Source organism: Corythoichthys intestinalis, chromosome 10, assembly GCF_030265065.1.
Source record: "Corythoichthys intestinalis isolate RoL2023-P3 chromosome 10, ASM3026506v1, whole genome shotgun sequence".
Taxonomy (NCBI): Eukaryota; Metazoa; Chordata; class Actinopteri; order Syngnathiformes; family Syngnathidae; genus Corythoichthys; species Corythoichthys intestinalis.
In genome coordinates, this window is record NC_080404.1 from 24,513,885 (window position 1) to 24,537,291 (window position 23,407).

The 23,407-nt window shown below is 38.7% G+C and overlaps 1 protein-coding gene across 9 annotated transcripts in view; it reads left to right on the forward strand.

Annotated features, from left to right (window-relative positions):
- Window positions 1-23,407, forward strand: part of LOC130923355 (protocadherin-15) — a 490,939-nt gene that overhangs the window by 337,625 nt on the left and 129,907 nt on the right. For all 9 annotated transcript variants that reach the window (XM_057849017.1, XM_057849014.1, XM_057849016.1 and 6 more), the window contains 3 exons: window positions 12,304-12,609; window positions 15,594-15,824; window positions 19,208-19,324. In XM_057849017.1, the coding sequence (XP_057705000.1) occupies window positions 12,304-12,609; window positions 15,594-15,824; window positions 19,208-19,324 (654 nt within the window). The remainder of the gene's footprint in view (window positions 1-12,303; window positions 12,610-15,593; window positions 15,825-19,207; window positions 19,325-23,407) is intronic.

Consider the following 23,407-nt stretch of genomic DNA (forward strand, 5'->3'; position numbering starts at 1 on the left):
TCTCTAAAACAGAGCCTCTCTGAGAGGTCTACGTCTTTAAGATGGCGGCTCTTTACTAACGCATCTAGGTCTTTATACATGTTGCTAATACCGCCGTGTCTGTCATTTGCATGTAGTTCTGTATTATGTGATATCTACCATAGCATCATGTGGGCGTAGTCTGTAGGCTATCAGCTACAGTCAGGTATTTTTGGAGCCACCTAACATCGCGTTTGCAACGCCGTCAGACTCCCTTGCCTCCTCCCCACTCCTGCTGTGCTCTCTCGTCTCCGTGAGTCCGTCTCTCACAGACTTTTCTCGCGCCATTCAACCAACATAGTAACGCACGCCTTTTCAGCCTCAGTAACGGTAACGGCGTTCCCAAGATGAGAAAATTAATTAGATTACTCACTACTGAAAAAAATAACGCCGTTAGTAACGTCGTTATATTCTAATGCCGTTAGTAACGCCATTATATTCTAACGCCGTTATTAACAACACTGGTTATATCCCAAAGATATGCAATTAATTCATACAGATTGGTTCTATCCCTTTTGGTCATATAAACAAATGGCAATAAACAGCTTCAGTATTGATACAGTTAAAATACCACTTATCACATTAACTCAATGTTAGAGAAAACTCTTAAGCAAGACCCTCTCGCTCAAATCACATTTAATTGTCATTGTATTCATAGCTAGTTAGCTAAAAGACGGCAGCTAATCTGCTACTTCAATTTGCGACCAGAGTAGTTTACTGCAGTTATCTGCCTGATACAGAAGGAGTAAAGTTGAACCATTTAAATTCAGAATTTATGGGAATAGCCGACCAAACAAACATCATCACAGAGGTAAAAATGAACAACAAGGATGGGCAGTTTATCTTGCACCAACCTGTAAAGCATTTGGGAAGATGTCATTTGCACCGTTGACTGTATGATTGGCAGTTCGGTACACGCGTCGTAATAATGATGCTGCATTCACGTGTTGTTGGAGTAATTGAAAAAAATTACATGGTGTCTATAAATAGCGCCAGTCACTCAACTTGTGATGTATCGTTGGAGCATTAAAATAGACTACCCTTCTTTACAACACATCGGAACCATTTTCCAACTTGGGCACTCTGATCTCACGATACACATGAACACAGCATATCTCCCGAAAGTGCCTCGCGAAAGTATTAACTCATATGCCTATTACAGCCAAAGTTAGGTGCTTAAATTACCATATTAAGGGGCCATGTGTAGATGGAATGAATAGAATAATATGACCATAATAACCCTTTAACACTGAAAGTGTCGGCGGCGACGTGTTTACGCATATCATCTTTGAAGCCTCGTCACGCTGTCATTACATCACCCACGTGCCGCTGGTTGCTCTCATTTGAAAGTGCGGAATGTCCACACCAGTTTTTATTTGAAGTCAATCGACCAGGTAAAAGGGGACATAATGTTATTTGAGTTTTATAGTTTTATTGCACTCATAAATAAGCATTAAAACGCTGCATGGACCATGTGTTTATCTCCATATTTCCATCATTTCTTGTCCTTTATCAAAACCGAAAGCAGCACGATAGACTACATAACCCAAGAGCCGTTGTGAGGTCAAGAAGGACGAACCTAATGTGAACATTTTTTTGATAAATTGCCGAGCGAGGCGCCACCTAAGAAAAAGGGAGACATGTGAAGCGATCACCAGCCGGTTGGATTGCGCGAGCGACTTTGAAACGTGCGGAATGTATCGAAAACTAAATTTACCGCAAGCTATTGCATTATTCCATTAACTCAAGGAGGAGGATGAGACGTTTTTGTCGTTGTTTTCCTCGAATCAGTTGGCGTCTCGGCGAGTAGAAGTGACAGCGTGCAAACGACGGAAGAGTGGGCTGTGCGACGTGCGGGACGTAGCTCCGTGTCCTGTTCAAGAGCAAACTTTATTGAGTCGCCAAAAAAAAAAAAACTTTATTGAGTCGCTTGCCTGAAAAAAATTGAACTGAAATACTTGACATTATTTTTTTAAATACTTTTTTTCAAGGTTATATTTGATTTTTTTTCATTATCAATCTTTTCAATCTGTATATAGATGTGTGTGTTCGAGAAGCTTGATTGCATGTATATACTTTTGATAAAGTGATAGGTACAATACCTAACCTCACAAAGAGATATCCTCTAAACCCTTTTTGTGTTAGATGATGTACATATATTTATATTAAAAAAAAAAAAAATCTCACTATTTTGCACTGTATATAACCGGTTTTGACCATAGTATGTGTAAAGGCCAAAAACGCCTATGACCATACCTGCTGTTTGTGTTGAGTTGTCAAACATAAAACTATTCAGTCTTATCTTTTTCTATTGAATGTTTATGCTAACAAGTTGAATAAATATCATCAAGCTTCAAAACAGTTGGTCGAGCATGTTTGGTTGTTAGTGGGACATCAACATGACAAATTTTGAAAAAAGATTTGGGGATTTTTTTGTCTTTTTGGGTTCAAAATGTTGATTATAATTGGTCAGTGAAGAAAACAACAGATTGGACATAGAGGCTATAGTGTCCTGAAAAAAGGGACCCAACCTGGCCATTGTGAAGAATTTTTTCTTTGAAAAATAAAGGCAACATCAAAGGCATGCAAATTCGGCCAAAATAGGCTAGCTGTTCAGGGGTTAAATGGGCGCGTTCTGCTGATTATGCTATGTAGACTTAAAAGTCCAAACTATTTTATTTTTGGGCTGTCAAACGATTAAAATTTTTAATCGAGTTAATTACAGCTTAAAAATTAACTAATCGTAATCAATCGCAATTAATCGCAATTCAAACCATCTATAAAATATGCCATATTTTTCTGTAAATTATATATATATTCTGTAAAATAAATTGTTGGAATGGAAAGATAAGACATAAGATGGATATATATTAGGGCTGTCAAAATTATCGCGTTAACGCGCGGTAATTAATTTTTTAAATTAATCACGTTAAAATATTTGACGCAATTAACGCACATGTCCCGCTCAGACAGTATTCTGCCTTTTGGTAAGTTTTACAGCAAGGCTTTTTGTGCTGTCTAACAGTGAACTCTTGTGGTCGCTTTGCGACATGGTTTATTGTTGTCTTACCAGTTCAATATGGCTGCAGGACGTCTCGGGCTGACGCCTACATTGTAATGTTGTGCTTATATGATCCTTGGACAAGATTTGTCCGTAAGTATGGTTGTTATAAATAATGTACCTATTATGTTAGTAAGCGAAATGTTATATTTTTTGTATGAGACGCTTTTTGTTTATGTTTAGTGAACCTGTATAGCGTGCTAAGCTAACGTTGTTGCTAATGCAATGCTTGTGTACTTTTTTTTTGTAGTTTTACGACGGTCTAATGAGGACAATGGTTTGAGGCCATTTTATTAATTAATTAATAATGTATATATCCATCTTGTGTCTTATCTTTCCATTCCAACAATTTATTTTACAGAATATATATATAATTTACAGAAAAATATGGCATATTTTATAAATGGTTTGAATTGCGATTAATTGCGATTAATTACGATTAATTATTTTTTAAGCTGTAATTAACTCGATTAAAAAATTTTAATCGTTTGACAGCCCTAATATATATACATTCAACATACGGTACATAAGGACTGTAGTGGGCATTTCACTCTACTGTCATTTAAATCTATCTATGCTGTCCTCACTCCGAAGCGTCTACTTTTTCCAAAGCTAGACAGCTAGGGAACGTACCTTAATAATTAGACTTCTTCCTTTTCCATCTGATTTATTAATAAAATGGCTTCAAACCATTGACACAAGCATTGCATTAGCAACAATGTTAGCTTAGCACGCTATACAGGTTCACTAAACATAAACAAAATGCGTCTCATGCAAAAAATGTAACATTTTGCTTACTAACATAATATGTACATTCTTTACAACAACCATACTTACGGACAAATCTTGCCCAAGGATCATATAAGCACAACATTATCAGCCCGAGACGTCGTGCAGCCATAATGAATTGGCAAGAAAACAATAAACCATGTCGCAAAGCGACCACAAGAGTTCACTGTTGGACAGCACAAAAAGCCTTGCTGTAAAACTTACCAAAAGGCAGAATACTTTCTGAGCGGGACATGTGCGTAAATTGCGTCAAATATTTTAACGTGATTAATTTAAAAAAATAATTACCGCGCGTTAACGCGATAATTTTGACAGCCCTATTTACTTATTTTTACGGGTGAAATTTATACTGGGGCACAGCAGATGAATTCTGGCGCACGTGTCCCAGTTATGTCTGTCTGGCGACGCCCATGGAAAAATATACAGTCTTTGTACAAAGACATACACAGTGATTAGTCAAGATTTGAGCATTTTTATTTTCTGCATTTAAAGTTGAATGTCTTCCAATTGAAATGGATTAGACGTCTACCACCATCAGTGGCAGTGAAACATGCTCATTCAGAGTTCATTCCATTATTTCCCAGCACTGTGATGAAAGTAAGACGGACTTTTGAAGGCAAAGAAAGGGAATATTCTTTGGATGTCACACTATAAAAAACGCTTCTGACTGTAGACAAAATGCAAGGCTGACAATTAGCACCATTCTTTTTTTTTTTTTTTAAAGGTGAAACAGGCGAACACTGTTTATTTTTGGTGAATATAGAAATAACGTTTGCTAATTTAGTTTTAACCCAACATCTGAAACGACCCCAGAAATGTCTTTTTTGTTTTGTAGGTCTTAATCCTTTATAATAGGTGTGTTAAAGTCCAGTTTGTGGGCCATTTGTGGCCAACTAGTGTTTTTGTGGGGGGCAATTTTTGCAGTTTTCGCGGTTTTAACTTTTCATTTTTCCTTTTTTATTGCGGCATTTTTGCTATTTGTGCGGTTTTCAGTTTTTTTCAAACTCGTTCGTTTTTTTCACATTTTGTGCTGTCTTCATATTTTCTCGTGGCTTTTCAGTGCTTTGGCTGTTTTTCGAGATTTTTTTTGTGCTTTTAGGGGCTGGATTTTTCACAGTCTGGTCACAAAAATATGGACTACAACTTTGGACACACATGATAGAAAGTATAAAGACCTACAAAATAGCTAAAGGCACTTCTGAATATAGTCTGTCTGGTCCCCAAGCTGAGGGTCACAGATGATAAAAATCAGTTTCCAATTGGATTCCATAGAAAATGCATGTGAGACATAATTTTCTAGATGTTTTGGGTAGTAATACAAAAACTGCATTAAAAAATGTACAAAATCTAATTAAAAAATATAAATAGAGCAATATCAAAAACATCCCTTTGGAGGAATTCCTGGAATGTGATGATACATTATTACCTTGAGATACGAAGCCTCGGTGCACGAAAAATTTTCGAAACGAATTAAGAGATTTACATGTAAAGCGCGATTCATTATACGAAAAAAATCATGATACGAAAGACGCACCGGGAACAAATTATTTTGTATCTTAAGGTATTTCTGTCTTTCGAGAAAACAATGCGACCGGGTCATTGTTCACCCACCCGAGGCTTAAATCACCTTGTGTAACTGCAAACGTTAGGTTGGGAACACTTGGTAAATGGCGTCTGCAAAGGACAGCACCAGCCACAGATGCGCTTGATCAAGAAGGCTTTTTATATTCTCCACACGGCGCTTCTATAGTCGTTCCACAGGCATAAAGACATGGCAATAAGGTTGACCGTTTGAGAAATGACTTCCAAGCAGTCACTCAATCTAGCAGTGTCTAAAAAGTCAAGAATGGAGGCTTTGTGTGGCCTCCGCGCAGTCAACCATTCACCAAGGACACTTCCCATAAGAAGACGGCAAGAAAGTACAGTTCAAATAAAATGCTGATGCTAAAATCTCAAGGAGAACATTAAACGCTGTCTCCTAAAACTTTACAATGCGTCAAGGTGGTCATACACTCCATTTTTAACTACTGGGCTCATTTTCTTTTTCTTTTTTTTTTTTTTTTTTAAAGCACTTAATAGCTTTGTGCATTAAAAACATAGCTGATTAAGATGATTAAAGCAGTTTGTCCCTTAGGACGATGTCATCTAAGGATTTGTAAACACATAAAGAGTGTTTTAATAGAAAGGAACGCTTCTGGTCTTCTGATTGGGAAAAACAACTTCAATCTTTTAGAACAAGTTTGACGTACGTCTGTTCTAAAATGGGAAGTACGAATTTGGACTAGATTTGTCTCAACGCTAGTTTTGCTTCAGGAAATGAGGAAGAGATTGAGGGAAAATGTGAACGAATGTTCATGGATTGGACGTCCACTAGTGATAAACTTGAGCTGAAGGATGATTGGATGTCTTTCATTGTCAATGGCGCTGAAAGATTTAACAACAAGAGTTAGCATTATAGAACGGTAACTCACCACCTGCCATTGACGGCGATAGACATCCAATCACATTTGACTAGGGAGGCTGGCAGCCAGTGATAGATAATCATCTGATTTCATCAATGACTACAGAAATTAAGGAATATTTTGTGTATTTTTTTTAAATAAATAAATTAAAGATATATATATATAGATATATACTGTAGATAAAGATATATAACAATGAATAATAACAATGAATTAGAAAATTTGGATTAGGATTGTCTTGTTAAAAATTTAATATTTTAAAAAAAAGTTTAATGTTTATTTTTTTGTCTCGTCTTTCAACGGCACTAATTAACTTTGAGGAGGGCGGCAGCAACCCTGCCATACAAAAAAAATCTACAAATGTGCTGACTGCTTTACAGCATACGTCACTTCCCCCATACATTCTAAAGATGGCAGTCGATGCGAACGCTGCAAAGATGGCAGAGCAAAAAGAGTCAAAAAGTTTTGTCTGAGGAGTAAAAAAAAGAGGCTACCAGGGTATACAGAATAAACAGTGGCCCCGTCACGTAACTCGTCAGCGATGATGAGTTTGGGTGGGGTGGGGGGTTATCCACACTAAGCCACACGGTTGCTAAACGTCATACGCTATTGTTTAGCCTCACCTGTATTAATTACCTTATAACTGTTCATCCTTCACACAGCCGCTGGAAACGGAAATGTTGTTTTATCCATCTGAAGGCAACCGGGATATTGATTTTTGATTTATTGATGATTTTACTACACTGTTCGGGTGCGCTGGTCCCCATGGGAAATGCAGTCTTCTTTAAAGCAAAACACTACCGCTTTTGTCCACCGGCGTCTTTAAAATTGACCAAACTGAAAAGCTACAAAGTGTTGCTTCAAAAGAGGATTTTAATGTTTTTTTTTTTTTTTTTTTTATCTGTTATATGACTCAATTAACTCTTTCAGTGAAATTGACGATGATAGATGTCCGATCATGTGTTTTTTTTTTTTTACTCTGCTGGAAATTTAAATGAATTTGTCACGAGTAGTTCAAATGGTTTGGACGTCTACATCGTCCTCAATTGCAGCCACTGAGTTAACAGATCAAATAATTGACGATTAGTTTATTAATCGGGTCAGCCGAATTAGATGGATTCAACAATAGCTCATTTGAACCAAACAAATACACATTCAGCTGGAATGAATGAGTTCAAAATTGGTAGGTGTGCCGCTTTGCTTAACATGAGCAAAATTGAAAAGGTTATTGCCAAATTTATGAATCAGAGCGCTTCTTGCCCTTGACTTTCTTCTCAATTTTAAAACAAACCCAAGACTGTAGGCAACCGAAGGACTTTTCATTCCTCGCCGATATTGACTAGAAGAATAAGCATGTTTTCACATCAAGGTTAAGTCGGAACGGTCGCCGGTGATGAAAAGTAGGCCTTGCATAAGCAAAAGCGCCGTTGCCCTTTTGAACTGGCGCGCAATTCGTCACAAGGACTCAAATCTCCCAAGTGACGGCGAGGATGAGAGCCCAAATTGCGGCGGCTGTGTAAATATGCAAGGTGTTAGAATGGAAAAACCCGGCTCTAATGGATCGTGTTCTGGATCAGATCAAACACAAAACAGCTGCTGTCAGCCTCCAGGCAAACGCCTTCACTTTTCAAATGTGCTGCTTGTTGGCGGTGAATATTTATCGCTTTCCGCCGTTAATGGTGTATGTAAATAATGTTACTCACGGTTTACGTCTACCATCTCTGCGGGGAATGAGCTTACTTATGACTTTTGATGTATCTTTTTACCCCCCTCGGTGCCGCTGCATGCTAATAATGTTGCATCATCGACAGCTGACACTTGGCATGATGCGTTGACGGGCACTTAATTGGCTAGTTCGCTATCTCGCATCCGAATCGTAGAGCCGGCGATTTGACTCGGGCAGAAGTGAGTAGTAATGTGTTGTATTTACCCTCATTTGCTTGAGTAACTTTCTGAGAAAAATGTACTTACAAGAGTAGTTTTACGACGCTATTCTTTGTACTTTTAATTGAGTAGATTCGTGAGGAACAAACGCTACTCTTACTCTGCTACTTTGGGCTGCACTAGAGTGGATGTTTTTTTTTTCTCTCTTTATTTTGAACAGCACAGTGGCTCACCCAGTCTCACCAATCAGACGCAGCAACAATAATCACATGACTCCATTCTACCAATTAGACGTAACAATACAGATACATCACTACACATAACAGAAGCCTGCAGTCAAGTCTTGTGATCACCTCGGTGTTCTAACTAGAGATCAATCAATCGGGTCCGATCACGTAATTTTCAAAGTATCGGAATCGGCAAAAAAATATCGGCCATGCCTTTTTTTAATATATATATTTTTTAATTAAATCGTTTTCTAATTGTATTTAACGTTACAGAAATAATATGTTACACTCATCCAGAGTCTTTAGTTTAGGCTGAAGGTAGGGTTATCAAATTTATCCTGATAACAGCGGTAATTAATTTTTTAAAAAATGTATCTTGTTAAAATATTTAACGCTATTAATGCATGCGTTGCACGACCCACTCATGCATTGTCGCGCTCAATCTGTAATGGTGCCGTTTTACCTATATAGAGAGATAAAAGGCAGCATAAAATGAGTAGAGTGAATTTTAGCAGCCTTTGGAGCCTTCTTTAATTGGCTAAAGCCTTACAATCCCTCTCCCTACGATTAGAAATATCATGGGTAGCAATGTGGGGAAGCAAGGTAGCAATTGATCTTTTTCTTAACACCTTATGTTATTTCCCAACGCAGAGAAGATATATCAATTGGTAGCACTACGCACAGTCATGTTTCCACTTCCCATCATGCATTTGGGCATGGCTCCAGTATCATTTACTGAAAGCTCAACAAATACACTAGATGGCAATATTTAGTCACAATATACAAAGTCACAAGTCTTTCTATCCGTGGATCCTTCTCACAGAAAGAATGTTAATAATGTAAATGCCATATTAAGGATTTATTGTCATAATAAACAAATAAAGTACTTATGTACTGTATGTTGAATGTATATATTCGTCCGAGTTTTATTCATTTTTTTCTTAATGCATTGCCAAAATGTATATGATCGGGAAAAATTATCGGGAATGATTGGAATTGAATCGGTAGCAAAAAAAAAAAGCAATCGGATCGGGAAATATCGGGATCAGCAGATACTCAAACTAAAACGATCGGGATCGGATCGGGAGCAAAAAAACATGATCGGAACAACCCTAGTTCTAACGTTAAAACAAATGGCGTCTTTAAAGCGCCGTAAAAAAATGAAGTATTTCTGTTAGAGCGCAGCCGTCAAAAACAAAAGTGCGGATTTCAAACTCTCGCCTAATTTTTATTTGGCACCGATAGACGGAAAGCAGAGCGAGTTTTAGCTTCATGTTGGAAAATGTGTTTATCCACTAGAGCTTGGGTCCTCAAATACAAATCTTGAACTTCCACAAGAATGGGTCCATTTATTAATGTCGGTCAAGTACAAGACAGGTCGAAGGTGGTAAAGTTGGGTTTCTTTTGACTAAACAAAAATACAATGCACCTCTGGCATGTAAACAAACAGATTGCAAAGTGCCAGGTGCGGCCCGTGTTTTACACTGCTGCGGTCCGTCCACTCTAGCTAGCAGCATGCAGGCTCTCTCAGCCAATCAGCACATCATTGTCATAGAGATGACAACATAAGTGGGAACATGGAAGATATTTGACTAAAAATGAAACAGAATTTAGCGATAGAATTATAGAGAAAAGCGGTAGCTCGGCGATTCATACAAACCTTTTGTGACATCATGCGGGGGCAAGTAGTGGAGGACCGTTACATTCTTAGGCCAGAGATGAGGAATCCAGTCAAAATGGCTTCCAGCCGAAAGACTACGTCTCCTAACATGCCGCACAACTCCTCCAGGTGTGGCTGCTTAAGCCACTTAGTTGCAACTGGTCTGGAGGACTATATACTGTAAGAGACGACCTGATGAAGTGAAGGGGGAGGCGGAAGATTGACAAAAAGACTTGTAAAAAAATATTTTGATGAGACCAGACCTAATTTTCCATTTTTGAGACATTTAGTTTATTGTTTGTTTTGTTATTTCGTGTGCCGTATTTTGGCCTTTTTCTTTAGGGGAAACCCGCTGTTTTTTCCTTGGCGTCTCGAGTTCCTTCCCGGCCAGGCCTACCTTGTTTGCGGTCACACTTTGTTTTTAAAAAAAAAAAAAAAAAAAAAAAAAAAAAGGTTTGGTCATGCTTTTGGGACGTGTGATTTTCATTTGTATTTTTTCAGTTAGAGTTCGATGATTCTGCTATATTTTTGGCCTAATATGGTCATCTAATAGGTTATACTATAATGATAATAACAGTTCATATAGATGACCTTATGCTGAGAAAAAAAATATGCTTTCGTTTTAAAAATAAATAAGATATTGTAAGGAATTACTCAGTACTTGAGTAGTTTTTTCATCAAATACTTTTTTACTTGTACTTGAGTAATATTATTTTGAAGTACCGCTACTCTTACTTAAGTACAATTTTTGGCGACTCTACCCACATCTGGACTCGGGATTGCAAATATTGTTGCAGTCGTTGTCTTGACTCAAAAAAAAAAAAAAAAAAAAACCTCACTCTTCGACTTGTTTTGGTTTAGATCGTTTTTTCGTATTTAATCGAAAAAGACTTGTCTTGGTCTTGCTTCGATCTTCGTTGTGGTCATTGTTTTGACTTCCAAAAGTCTAAATCCCGACTTGGTTTCGGTGTTTTTTGGCCTTGGTTGAGAAGCCACATCCTTTTACTACTACTTTTTTTTTTCTTCAATTGAATAGAATTGAATCGTTATTTGTCATTATGCAGTGCATAACAAAATTTCATTACAGCTCTTCTGCCATATATTATACAATTATTGTACAGTAAAGCAGGGGTATCAAACTCATTTGGTTTTTGGGCCACTTACATGGAAATTGGATCTCATGTCGACTGGACCAGTTTATTTTTGGCCAGATAAGTAAACTCACTGGCTGCCATTGACAGCACTAGGCGTCTTATCCATTTTGACTGGGTCCCTGTCCAAAAAGGTTGGATTTCTCGCTCCGTCAATGGCCTTCAAATATGGCCATTGACAGATAGTCCTTGCAGTCTAAGTGAGTTGGATGTCTGTTGTTGTAATTCCTTGTAATTATAGGGCACTGACGGGTCACTTCCTTTACATTTTGGGGTATTGTGGGGTCACAATTTAATTCATTTACTGTTGATTTTTGGGGCATATCCAGGTTACTTCAGGTGGATTTCGGGTCACTTCCTGTTGGTTTTATGTAATTTTTGGGATCACTTCCTCTTTAACTCATTGGCTGCCATTGACAGCGCTAGATCTCAATCCATTTTGACCTGGAGGGGACGAATGAACGTATTCGACTGTGGACACAAAAGTGAGCCAAGTAAAGTAGTGCACACACCCGGTCACACAAATCAGAAATCTCTAGTTTTTGGCGCCAATTTCAAAATGAAAGCATGCAAATCTGTTCAGGATGAGGTACTGAACAGAATCAAAGTATCGGGAGTACCAAAGTACCTATGAAAAACATAAATGATTTGTGGCAAGATGTCTCATCGCTTTGCAAATATCAATCATAACCCAGAACCCAACAAAAGATCTTTGCTAAGGATAATCTTTTTCTTAATACTTGATGATCAAGCCTTGCTGACATTGATCCGAAAAAAATCAGGCTTAATTTTCAGTCTGTGTTCATCCTGTCTACATTCTGTCTAGGCTGTATTTTGAACAGGCGTACCCAGCCTCGTCTAATGAAATTGCAGTCATTGTAGCAAGTCACAGCAGGATCTTGGCAACATTTAATTATGGCGTGGTTCAAATAGTACATCATGTAATTTAGTGCTCAATACTTGGCGAGAACATCTCATTTCTACATGTATTCAAGTAGCGCGCACACAAAGATAATCATTTATCTTCTTTCTCCATCTTTAATCCCCGCAGGCCACGGACCCCGACGCGGGGGCAAACGGCCAAGTGGGCTACCGCATCATCAATCATCCCGACTTGTTTGTAATCGGCGCCAACGGCAGCATCTACACCCAGGCGCCACTCGATCGCGAGCTCCAAAGCGAGTACGAGCTGGTGATCGAAGCCTCCGACGGGGCCTCGGACCCCCGGCGGACCACCCTAACCCTCACGGTGCTGGTGGCGGATATCGACGACAACAGCCCGGTGTTTTCGCAGCAGACGTACGTGGTCAACGTGCCTGAGAACAGCCCGGTGGGGACAGTCATCCTGACGCTTAGCGTAAGTGTATGCCAGAAGGGCTAGCAGCCATTGACGGTGATAGATGTCCAGTCCATTTTGAGTGGGAGGGGCTAACCCCTCCCACTCAAAATGAATCTATCACTGTAAGTGTGTTATTCCAGAATTGGAAGACATTTTGACTAGAAATTTTGTTATTGGAAATACTAGGGTGACCTTTTTTTTAACGTTATTATCGTTCTATTTAGTTAGGAATAATAAAACCTGTTGAGTAACCTCTGAGAATTTGTGTTTTTGGGTTTATAGCTATTATTTTGTTATAAAACTGAATTTTCTATCCAGATGGAGGAGGCACCTTTTAAATATATTAAAGTGCTAAAGCATCTTTGAGTTAACTTCGAGTAAAATTAAGTTAGTTAATTACAAAACGTAACTCGAGGCAAGGCCGAGTATCCTCTTTTGTTGAAATCAAAGTATGGTCACACCAGGAAATACCATGTAGCCTACTGTACTTGGTTGGCATGGTCACAGTCACAGTGTTGCAAATCTGTACTAATGTTAGCATTTTCTCAGAAGTAGTACAGTAGCTCGCTGTTACTGCTGACGGAGAAGATAAACTTCTTTGGTTTTCTGCTACATATTGATAAAACATATTAAGCTATCTAAGACTTGATTAGCACTGCATACAGATCAAAGGTAACATTTTATATTATAATTACTGTATCTTATAATTTTTTTAATTTAGCAAAGTGACAGGATCAGTGTTGCACATCTGGACAAATTTATAATGTCATGTAAGCACATTGAATTAGCTTTTGTTGAATTATGCTATTAATTTATTTAGCTTTTTCCCAGTAGTAGAAGCTAGCACTTTAGCTAGCTCAAAGACTTGCTCAAATTAGCGTTATGCTGATTATACGCATAGCAGGGTTACATGAGGTTGAGTGTGGGGTTGTCAAGTCCCTGAAAAAAAAACATCTTGTTTGTATAATTTAGTCCTTAAGGTCTTGAGCTTTTTTGTGTGTTTGTCTTTGTGTTTTTTTTTTTTTTTTTTTGTAACAATTTAGGTGCATTCATAGTACCATCAGCGATAACAGTTTTGCAGTAATCACTCCAAATATAAGGTATAAATGCAAAAGAAATTGACAGAACACAAAAATGTTAGAAATATTGAAAATAAAGTAAACAAAGAACACGAATGATCATTATTAGGAACAGGCTTTTTCGTTGAGCTTCACCCAAACCTCTAATCTCCGACACTCTTATTTTGCCTTCCATTTTTCTCACGGCAAGCCACAGAACCTCCTCACCAATGAGATGAGCGGGATTGTCATTGTTCTGTCGGCTAATTGGTCAGAAGGAAGGGGAATGCGCTCCCCTCCATATTCTTGATAAACACCTTTCCAGTATTCGTTTGTTTTACAAATAAAACCATTTTTTTGATTTTCATGATAATACGGGGCAAAGCGCGTCCGTTGTCAGGTTAATACGGGACGCGTACTATTGTTTCTGAATGCTGGACAATTACGTTTTTCAAGGGACGGATGGCAACTCTAGCTGAGTGAGACGTGCAGTCAAGACTTGTATAAAAATATGAAAAATTGAAACAATAATTTCTAGCAATTCTTTTGGAATGCTGTCTGAAGCTGTCAGTCCAGTTTATGTTATGAGTTTTGGAAATATTAAGAGACAGCAATTAAACAAATAATACACACACATAAACATAATTTGGTCATTCGAGGAGTGGGAACAAAAAAAAAAGACATTTTAGGGGTTACTCGAGACATATTCAGTATTTCTAAAGCAATTTTCAAGCATTCTTTTTTCTATATTTGGTCGCAGGACAAGTACAGTTATTCAGACTACATGTTTAAGTATTTTTTTAAGTGTATTATTAAAAATCCGGAGAGTGGGATGTAAAGTGTCCAAATTGTGCGATGACCCAATTACAATTTAGTTGGTTTAGTTATATGATAAATTTCACATTCACCGATATGTAATCCATATAGAAGAGTATATACTGTATGAAAAAAAGTTCAAGTAAAGGGCATTATGTAGGAGAGCTGCAGATACACAAGACACAAATGCATAAACAATGAATATTCATGGCAGTGGTTTAACTAATCAATTATGAATACATTCAGATTTGATCATACTTCATCATAAATCATACTGTATATTGGCTTCACGGGAGAAAATTACATCTCGTAAACGTATGAATCATTTGCAATAACACGCATCTGTGCACGAATGCTAACACTATTCTCCGAGGTACACCCAGATCTAATTGTCTTACATTTACTCTACGGGGGTCCACTCATAGTTCAGGCAGATTCATGTCACCGTTCACCCTGAATGTTCTCTTTCACTTCCTACCGCTGAAGAAATTGTCGCCTATAATCTGCTCGCAATTACTCATCCCTCCACTTGGTTTGTGCAGTGACATTTGACAGTTAAATCCAGATTTAACAGGCTTTACACACAAGCCACTCATTTAACTCATTAAATTTTTTTTTTTTTTTTTTTTTTTTAACTGATTTTTATGTTCCTGATGACTTCTCGGTCTTGTCACAGGCTTATGCAAGTCTTGTTATTGTCGAATACCCTGTTCTTGAGCACAAGACGACTGTCCACATAGTGTTTTGGAATCCCTAAGATAGGCGACTAATTGGCCTCCCATATACAGTACATGCCCATTCCACTAACATTGTGCGGACACTTCAAGAAAGCCATATCCCCACACATCTTTAGGGGCCACCATGTCACCATTAGGTTGAGTCGTTAGCAGTTTCCTTTGTATGATATGTTCTTATTCCCAGTGCCGCAGAATATGTGGAGGTGTTGTATAATTTAACTCCGGCTTGTGCGAGAGTAGAAAGCCCTCGAGCGTGTCAGTGAGTAACACTGGCTGTGAATCCCTCGAGGTGAAGTTCCTTCGTGCCGCCGTGATGTAATATTGCCTCCCGAGGAACAAAGCGGAACTGCAAGCTTTTCATGTCTTTGGGGTTTAATCCTTTTCCCTGCAGGCAACGGATGCCGACCTCTTCTCCAACGTCACCTACCGAATCAAGTCGGAATCGGCCCGCCGGCTTTTTTCCCTGAACGCCATCACGGGAGAGTTGGCCGTGTTGCAGACTCTGGACTTTGAGAATCTGGCAGCTCTGGGAATGGGAGTCTCTTACACTTTCCAGGTGGAAGCTGTCGACCAGGGAGGCATTACGCCCCCGGGGCTGGCTACCGTCACGGTCCGGATCACGGTAAGAACCTCCTGACACTCAAGCTCGCTGTGTGGCGTCACATGGTTCACGTCAGACATCAATTTCATTTTATCTGTGGTGGTTGGAATGCTTATTTTTCAATGCCGTAGGCAGCGACAGACATCCAGTTCATTTTGAGTGGAAGAGATGGCAGCGATCAAAAAATTGTGTTTTTTGGCATATCGCCCAACCCTACTTGGAGGAGAGATTTACAGTGCCTTGCAAAAGTATTCGGCCCCCTTGAACCTTGCAACCTTTCGCCACATTTCAGGCTTCAAACATAAAGATATAAAATTTTAATTTTTTTGTCAAGAATCAACAACAAGTGGGACTCAATCGTGAAGTGGAACAAAATTTATTGGATAATTTAAACTTTTTTAACAAATAAAAAACTGAAAAGTGGGGCGTGCAATATTATTCGGCCCCCTTGCGTTAATACTTTGTAGCGCCACCTTTTGCTCCAATTACAGCTGCAAGTCGCTTGGGGTATGTTTCTATCAGTTTTGCACATCGAGAGACTGACATTCTTGCCCATTCTTCCTTGCAAAACAGCTCGAGCTCAGTGAGGTTGGATGGAAAGTGTTTGTGAACAGCAGTCTTCAGCTCTTTCCACAGATTCTCGATTGGATTCAGGTCTGGACTTTGACTTGGCCATTCTAACACCTGGATACGTTTATTTTTGAACCATTCAATTGTAGATTTGGCTTTATGTTTTGGATCATTGTCCTGTTGGAAGATAAATCTCCATCCCAGTCTCAGGTCTTGTGCAGATACCAACAGGTTTTCTTCCAGAATGTTCCTGTATTTGGCTGCATCCATCTTCCCGTCAATTTTAACCAACTTCCCTGTCCCTGCTGAAGAAAAGCAGGCCCAAACCATGATGCTGCCACCACCATGTTTGACAGTGGGGATGGTGTGTTCAGGGTGATGAGCTGTGTTGCTTTTACGCCAAACATATCGTTTTGCATTGTGGCCAAAAAGTTCAATTTTGGTTTCATCTGACCATAGCACCTTCTTCCACATGTTTGGTGTGTCTCCCAGGTGGCTTGTGGCAAACTTTAAACGAGACTTTTTATGGATATCTTTGAGAAATGGCTTTCTTCTTGCCACTCTTTCATAAAGGCCAGATTTGTGCAGTGTACGACTGATTGTTGTCCTATGGACAGACTCTCCCACCTCAGCTGTAGATCTCTGCAGTTCATCCAGAGTGATCATGGGCCTCTTGGCTGCATCTCTGATCAGTTTTCTCCTTGTTTGAGAAGAAAGTTTGGAAGGACGGCCGGGTCTTGGTAGATTTGCAGTGGTCTGATGCTCCTTCCATTTCAGTATGATGGCTTGCACAGTGCTCCTTGAGATGTTTAAAGCTTGGGAAATCTTTTTGTATCCAAATCCGGCTTTAAATTTCTCCACAACAGTATCTCGGACCTGCCTGGTGTGTTCCTTGGTTTTCATAATTCTCTCTGCACTTTAAACAGAACCCTGAGACTATCACAGAGCAGGTGCATTTATACGGAGACTTGATTACACACATTTGGATTCTGTTTATCATCATCAGTCATTTAGGACAACATTGGATCATTCAGAGATCCTCACTGAACTTCTGGAGTGAGTTTGCTGCACTGAAAGTAAAGGGGCCGAATAATATTGCACGCCCCACTTTTCAGTTTTTTATTTGTTAAAAAAGTTTAAATTATCCAATAAATGTTGTTCCACTTCACGATTGTGTCCCACTTGTTGTTGATTCTTGACAAAAAAATTAAATTTCATATCTTTATGTTTGAAGCCTGAAATGTGGTGAAAGGTTGCAAGATTCAAGGGGGCCGAATACTTTTGCAAGGCACTGTACGCTTGCGAATAAAAAGGTTTAAGCTGTGAAGAACTAGTTGAAGTAATTTGGTTGTCTGTCACTAACAGCAATGAGAATGGCTTGCAGTCAAAGGGAGATGAAAAAAGGCAAATTGGCAAAACAAAGTTAAAAAAAATAATAATAATCCAGAAGTGGTTCACGTAAGCAAGCCCCAACATGTTTTTGCGCCACAGCCTGGTTTAACGCAAGTCATATTTTGACAGATTGGCATAAGAACTGAATGATGTTTTAATTTCTTGCAGTGTTCCGAGGTTTTTTTAAGCAGAAAATTACATCAAAAAGACTGACCAATAGTTTGGACTTAAACGTGAGGAAATATGTTTAGAAATGTTAAAAAACAAAAAGGACAAGGTGTTGTAGTAGTAAAGCTAGTGTGGGGTTTTTACTGAAAAAGAGAAATGAAGATTCATTAAAAAAAAAAAAAAAGACAACAAAAAAACTCGAGGTTATCATCGACATAAACGAACGAAAATGACAAAAACTAGAATTTTCATGAGGTGAAATAAGTAAAAACATATTTAAAGAAAAAACTAATGACTATGTGAAACTGCATTGTGTTGACAAAACTACCTAAAAGGTATGAAAATTAAAGACCCTGGATCGGGAAACTTCCCAAATGATTAGTTAACCTCCAAAATAAAAATCCTCGGAGTGGCTCTTTCTTTCACCTCACATTGTTGTAACAGAGTCCTGGGTATCAATGATTTATAAACTAGTCCTCCTGGAAAAAAAAAAAAAAAAATCATCCATTTTGTGTGATCACCACTCTGTATGAAAGAAGTTGGTAGTGGAGCGTAGGACACACAGGACAATCTGCACTGCGGAGCATCCTCCGAATGAGACGACAACAAAACAATACAAGAGGAAATCAAATGTTAGATACTTCAAATAGCCCACTGGAGACGTGATATGAGAAGCGGAATCGGCTGCGACTGTGTGAGGCCGCGTCTGCCATTTTAAAATAGTTTGAGATGGGCGGGCGGATTGATCTGCTTTTGTCAATCAGAAGCAAGTCCTTCGTGTCGACAACAAAGCTCACCCTCATCGAAGGGCAAACTCCACTCAGTGGCGAGTCCGCCTGATAACACTCAGTAAAGCAGGCTCATGTAGTGACTGCCATTTAGAATAATGCCAACCATGTGTCGTAGCACGGTGCCCGTTTCTTAAAATCGCAGAATAGTTCAATCTAAACATCCTCATTGATTCGCCAAAGGTGGTGCGCACATGATCAAAACAACAACAAAGAATTTTGACAATAATTTGAAGTAGACTAGCTGAGCCTGAGGTACATCTTTTAGTACGACTCCAGCATGGATTATTACCTCCTTGGTTGCCATTGACGGCGATAGACTTCCAATCCATTCTGACTGGAAGGGAATTGGGAATGGAACTAGGAATCTGACACTTCCTGTTTGTTTCATGGGGAGCTTTGCTCTGCCAAGCATCCCCACAATAACATGGATTCATCGCCCAGTCCTTCCTTCCAGTAACCATCTTTATCCCCCTTTGGTTCCAGGATATGAACGACTTCTCCCCCGTCTTCCGCCAGCAGCTATATAAAGGCATGGTGGCACCGAACGCAGAGAAGGGAACGGTCATCACGACTGTGTTTGCAGAGGACCAAGACCCACCGGTGAGAATATCATTTTGGCCTAAAATGGTTGCTTTCAAGTTGCAAAAGATATCGAGCACACCCACTATTCCAATGCTAATATACAATGGGATCTCCCATTACAGCGATAAAAAAATTAGCAAAGCTTCAACTATTGACTGAAAAATATATATTAAACAACATGCTCTTCTTCCACGAGTGTAACATTACTGGTGCCTCCCATTGGCTATAAAGTGCACACACTCGATGCGTGTATTTATTTATTTTTTTAATTGAAAATATAATTAATACATTTTGATGGAAGCCATTTTTGGACACCTTGAAAGTAGGTTAAATCAGGTGAGTGAATAATAGACATTTTTGAGGCCTTTGAAATTTTCTTTAAGTTTCTCATTAAATAAAAAAGGTTTTGGACACCCATCCTGGTAACATAATATACTAGTACAGTATAACGAACACTTCAAGATGATCCCCCTTTGTCTGCTCAAGTCTTTGATAACCAATATGCATTCACTAAGACATGTGGGTGGATGTACAATATTAAAGAAAATTGGTGTTTGTTAGTAAAAGTAGATTTTATTTTGCCCTGTGTTTTGTTTTGTTAATAAACATGGCTAAACGAGGAGTTGTATACAGGGTACCCGCAGGTTATTAAAAGTATTAAAAAAAGCATTGAATTTAGTTTTCCATTATTAAAGGTATTAAAAGTATTAAATTAGCTGTTGTAAGTCTGGAATTTTTCACCGTGGTCTTAATTTTCAAGAACATCTCAGTGCAACCTAAATTATATCCATGACGAAGTTTTTTTTTTTTTTTTTTTCTTAAATCCATAACGAAGATGACGCATGGAATTTTTACGATGCACTGCACTACAAATCGAAATGCAACTCGTGCGTGCCAAACCACCACAACCGGCAAAACGGAGAATCCACCTGCCTCTGCATCGGGAATGCGTCCGTTTGTCGGTGGAACGAAAACCCTGCAGGCAGTGTAGTGCAAAACGGACCACCATTCATATACTTCAAATGAGTCCATTGGTGATCTGTTTCGGATACTACGTCATTTTTGGTCGGCATCGGCTGTCACAATGTTGGTCATATCGCGTTTTGTTCCAGAGGGAGCGTTCCCGATGTCGTAACTGTCTTTTGTAACGAATTTTCAGTTGGCAGAAAAAAAACGCACATTTTCTTAATGTTTAAGTAGTCTACATATTTTTATGATCATTATAAATCAGGGGTCTCCAAACCGGTCCTCGAGGGCCGCTGTGGGTCCTGGTTTTTGTTCATACCGATCAAGCACAGACCTTTTATCCAATGTGGTTTCTACTTAAACATGCAGCACCTGACTGCAATCAACTGATTACACTTATAAAACACCAGATTGGTGAAAAGGTGTGGTCTTGTTTGGTTGCAGTGAAATCCTGCACCCACGGCGGCCCAATGTGGAATAGTTTGGAGACCACTGTTATAAATGCATCTATACAATGAAATAACGCTGGAAAAGTTTGTTAAACATAATGTTGGTCAAATCTTGTTTTTTTTTTCCGGAGGGAGCATTCCCGACTTCGTAACTGCAGCCAATTTAAGCTCATCAAGACTTTAAGTTAGAGGTAAAATCGGGCCAAAAAATCCAGCCCGACCCGAACTGGTCCGCGGGTATTAAAGCCCGACCCGCATTTTGTGTGATAACATTTGTGACGATGTCTGCATAAAAGCCTATCTTTTGTAACAAATTCTCAGTTGGCAGAAAAAAAACCCGCACATTATAGACTACATATTTTTATGATCATTATAAATTTATTTACGCAATGAAATAATGCTGGAAAAGTTTGTTAAATATAAATAAACAGATGTGGTTTTGCGGACTCGCAGAGGGGAAGATTAAAAAGGGCGTATAGGCACGCTCTGGCTCTGCAATGACCATTCAGCGCCTTCTTTTTTTTATCCAAATGATTTATTTTATAACAAGTATTCCTTAGTTTATCATTCGTACATCGTTAATATATAGTTGTTTCAAAAAGTTAGCGAGAAAGAACCCTGGCCCGCCCGACGTAATAATTGACATTTTAATTTTGGTCATGTTTTCAGTTTAATTTAGCTGTTTCCAGCTTGCTATGTTTATAATTGCGATGTTTGTCTACCGCTTTTCCTCTTACTGCAAAGAGGGAGGAAGTAACATCGGCCGCCGCTATGATATTTAAGTCATCAGCCATCTGCTGTGACCCGGGAATTTAACGCCTGCTTTCACGCACACTGCTTCCCATGTCAGTCGACACGGAAATTGTTTTCACACACAACTGCTGTTAAGTCCCGCAATATTCCCGTTGTTTTGGAGTATGTGATAGGGGCTCAAGTTACATCCAGATACTTTAGGTTGCAGTTTATGGGTAATGCGAAGGCAGTGGACCTGCTTAAACATTTCGGTTTGCCTTTCGAATGAATGTGAATTTCGCCGTTTTAACTCAAGAGTTAGTCATGTTCACTGGGGTCTTGGCAGGTGCACTAGCGGCTAGCCTGTTTCAGAAGATGGCTGGTCTGAGTCCTGTTCTCCTCCTCTTTTTGTCCATAATTATTGTGTGCGTGTGTGTGTTTAAGAAAATTCTGACAGACTTTATAATGTTACTTTAAATGTGTTTTAATTGTATCTTCAATATATGTGCATTCTTTTGTCAAACACACTTAGTAATTGAGGTTAGATTTGATGTTCAGTGCTTTATTTAATGTGATTCAATAGGATCTAAATAATTGGTGCAAGAAAAGTATTAATTTTCAGTTGATATGGTTTTAAAAAAGGTCTTAAAAGTTGAATTCAGAGTTATCAATTCTGGGGGGGGGCTGTGTATAGTATAGTATAATATAGTATAGTATAGTTAGTTGTATAGTTAATGATAACTTTACTGCATACAAATTTTGATTTGGCTTGATTTTAATCTGTGCAAAGAAAAAAACATTTCCAGGGGAATTTCAGGGGTTAAAATCCAATACCATAATATTTTAATTTTTGCAGTGGGCTTTTAAAATATTTTTTCAGTTATGATTAGAAAATGTGAATGCAACATACTGAGAGTAAGGTTATATATACAGTGCCCTCCATAATTATTGGCACCCCTGAAAAAGATGTGTTTTTTAGCTTCTAATAATTTTTTTTTTAATTCAAATAATATGGGACCTTAATGGAAAAAAAGAGAAAAATCCAACCTTCAATACAAGTACATTCATTCACTGGGGAAAAAAATCCCATATAAGAAAGAATTATTTGACATCAAATAATGTGTGTCACAATTATTAGCACCCCTGGTGTTAATACTTTGTACAACCCCCTTTTGCCAACAAAACAAGGTCTGGGGACTGTTGTGGCCATGGGAGGAGCTTGATTTTGTGTCTGGTGAACCATTTCTGTGTAGATTTGGCCATATGTTTAGGGTCATTATTTTGCTGAAAGACCCAGTGACGACCCATCTTCAGCTTTCGAGCAGAGGGCAACAGATTTTGATTTAAAATGTCCTGGCATTTCAAAGCATTCATGATGCCATGCACCCTAACAAGGTTCCCAGGGCCTTTGGAAGCAAAACAGCCCCACAGCATCACTGACCCACCCCCATACTTCACAGTGGGTATGAGGTGCTTTTCAGCATGCGCATCTTTCGTGGCACGCCAGACCCACTTAGAGTGTTTGTTGCCAAAAAGCTCAATCTTGGTCTCATCTGACCAAAGCACACGGTCCCAGTTGAAGCCTGGGAACGTGTGTATTTTTGTGTGAGACCAAGATTGAGTTTATAGTCAGCGTATTGGTCAGCTTTCTTTCTGAAAGAAAGACGAAAAAAGAAGTCCTGTGCTAAAGAGAAAAGCAATCCCAATGACAAAGATTTTAACATGTATTTTACAAATGAAATGCCTCAATGAAACATTTTTTTTTCTCATGAACGGTTTTCAAAAGCTTTATTGGTGGATTTTCTCAGGTTAAAGCGCCACACAGAAATTAATAAATTGAATTGTGTAAGCAGGATGTGTGTATTAATCTTATTATTTAATTACAGGTGGTTTAGCTCATTTCAATTTATTTTATTGAAATGGGCTATTATTTATCTTATTATGTGTTTATATT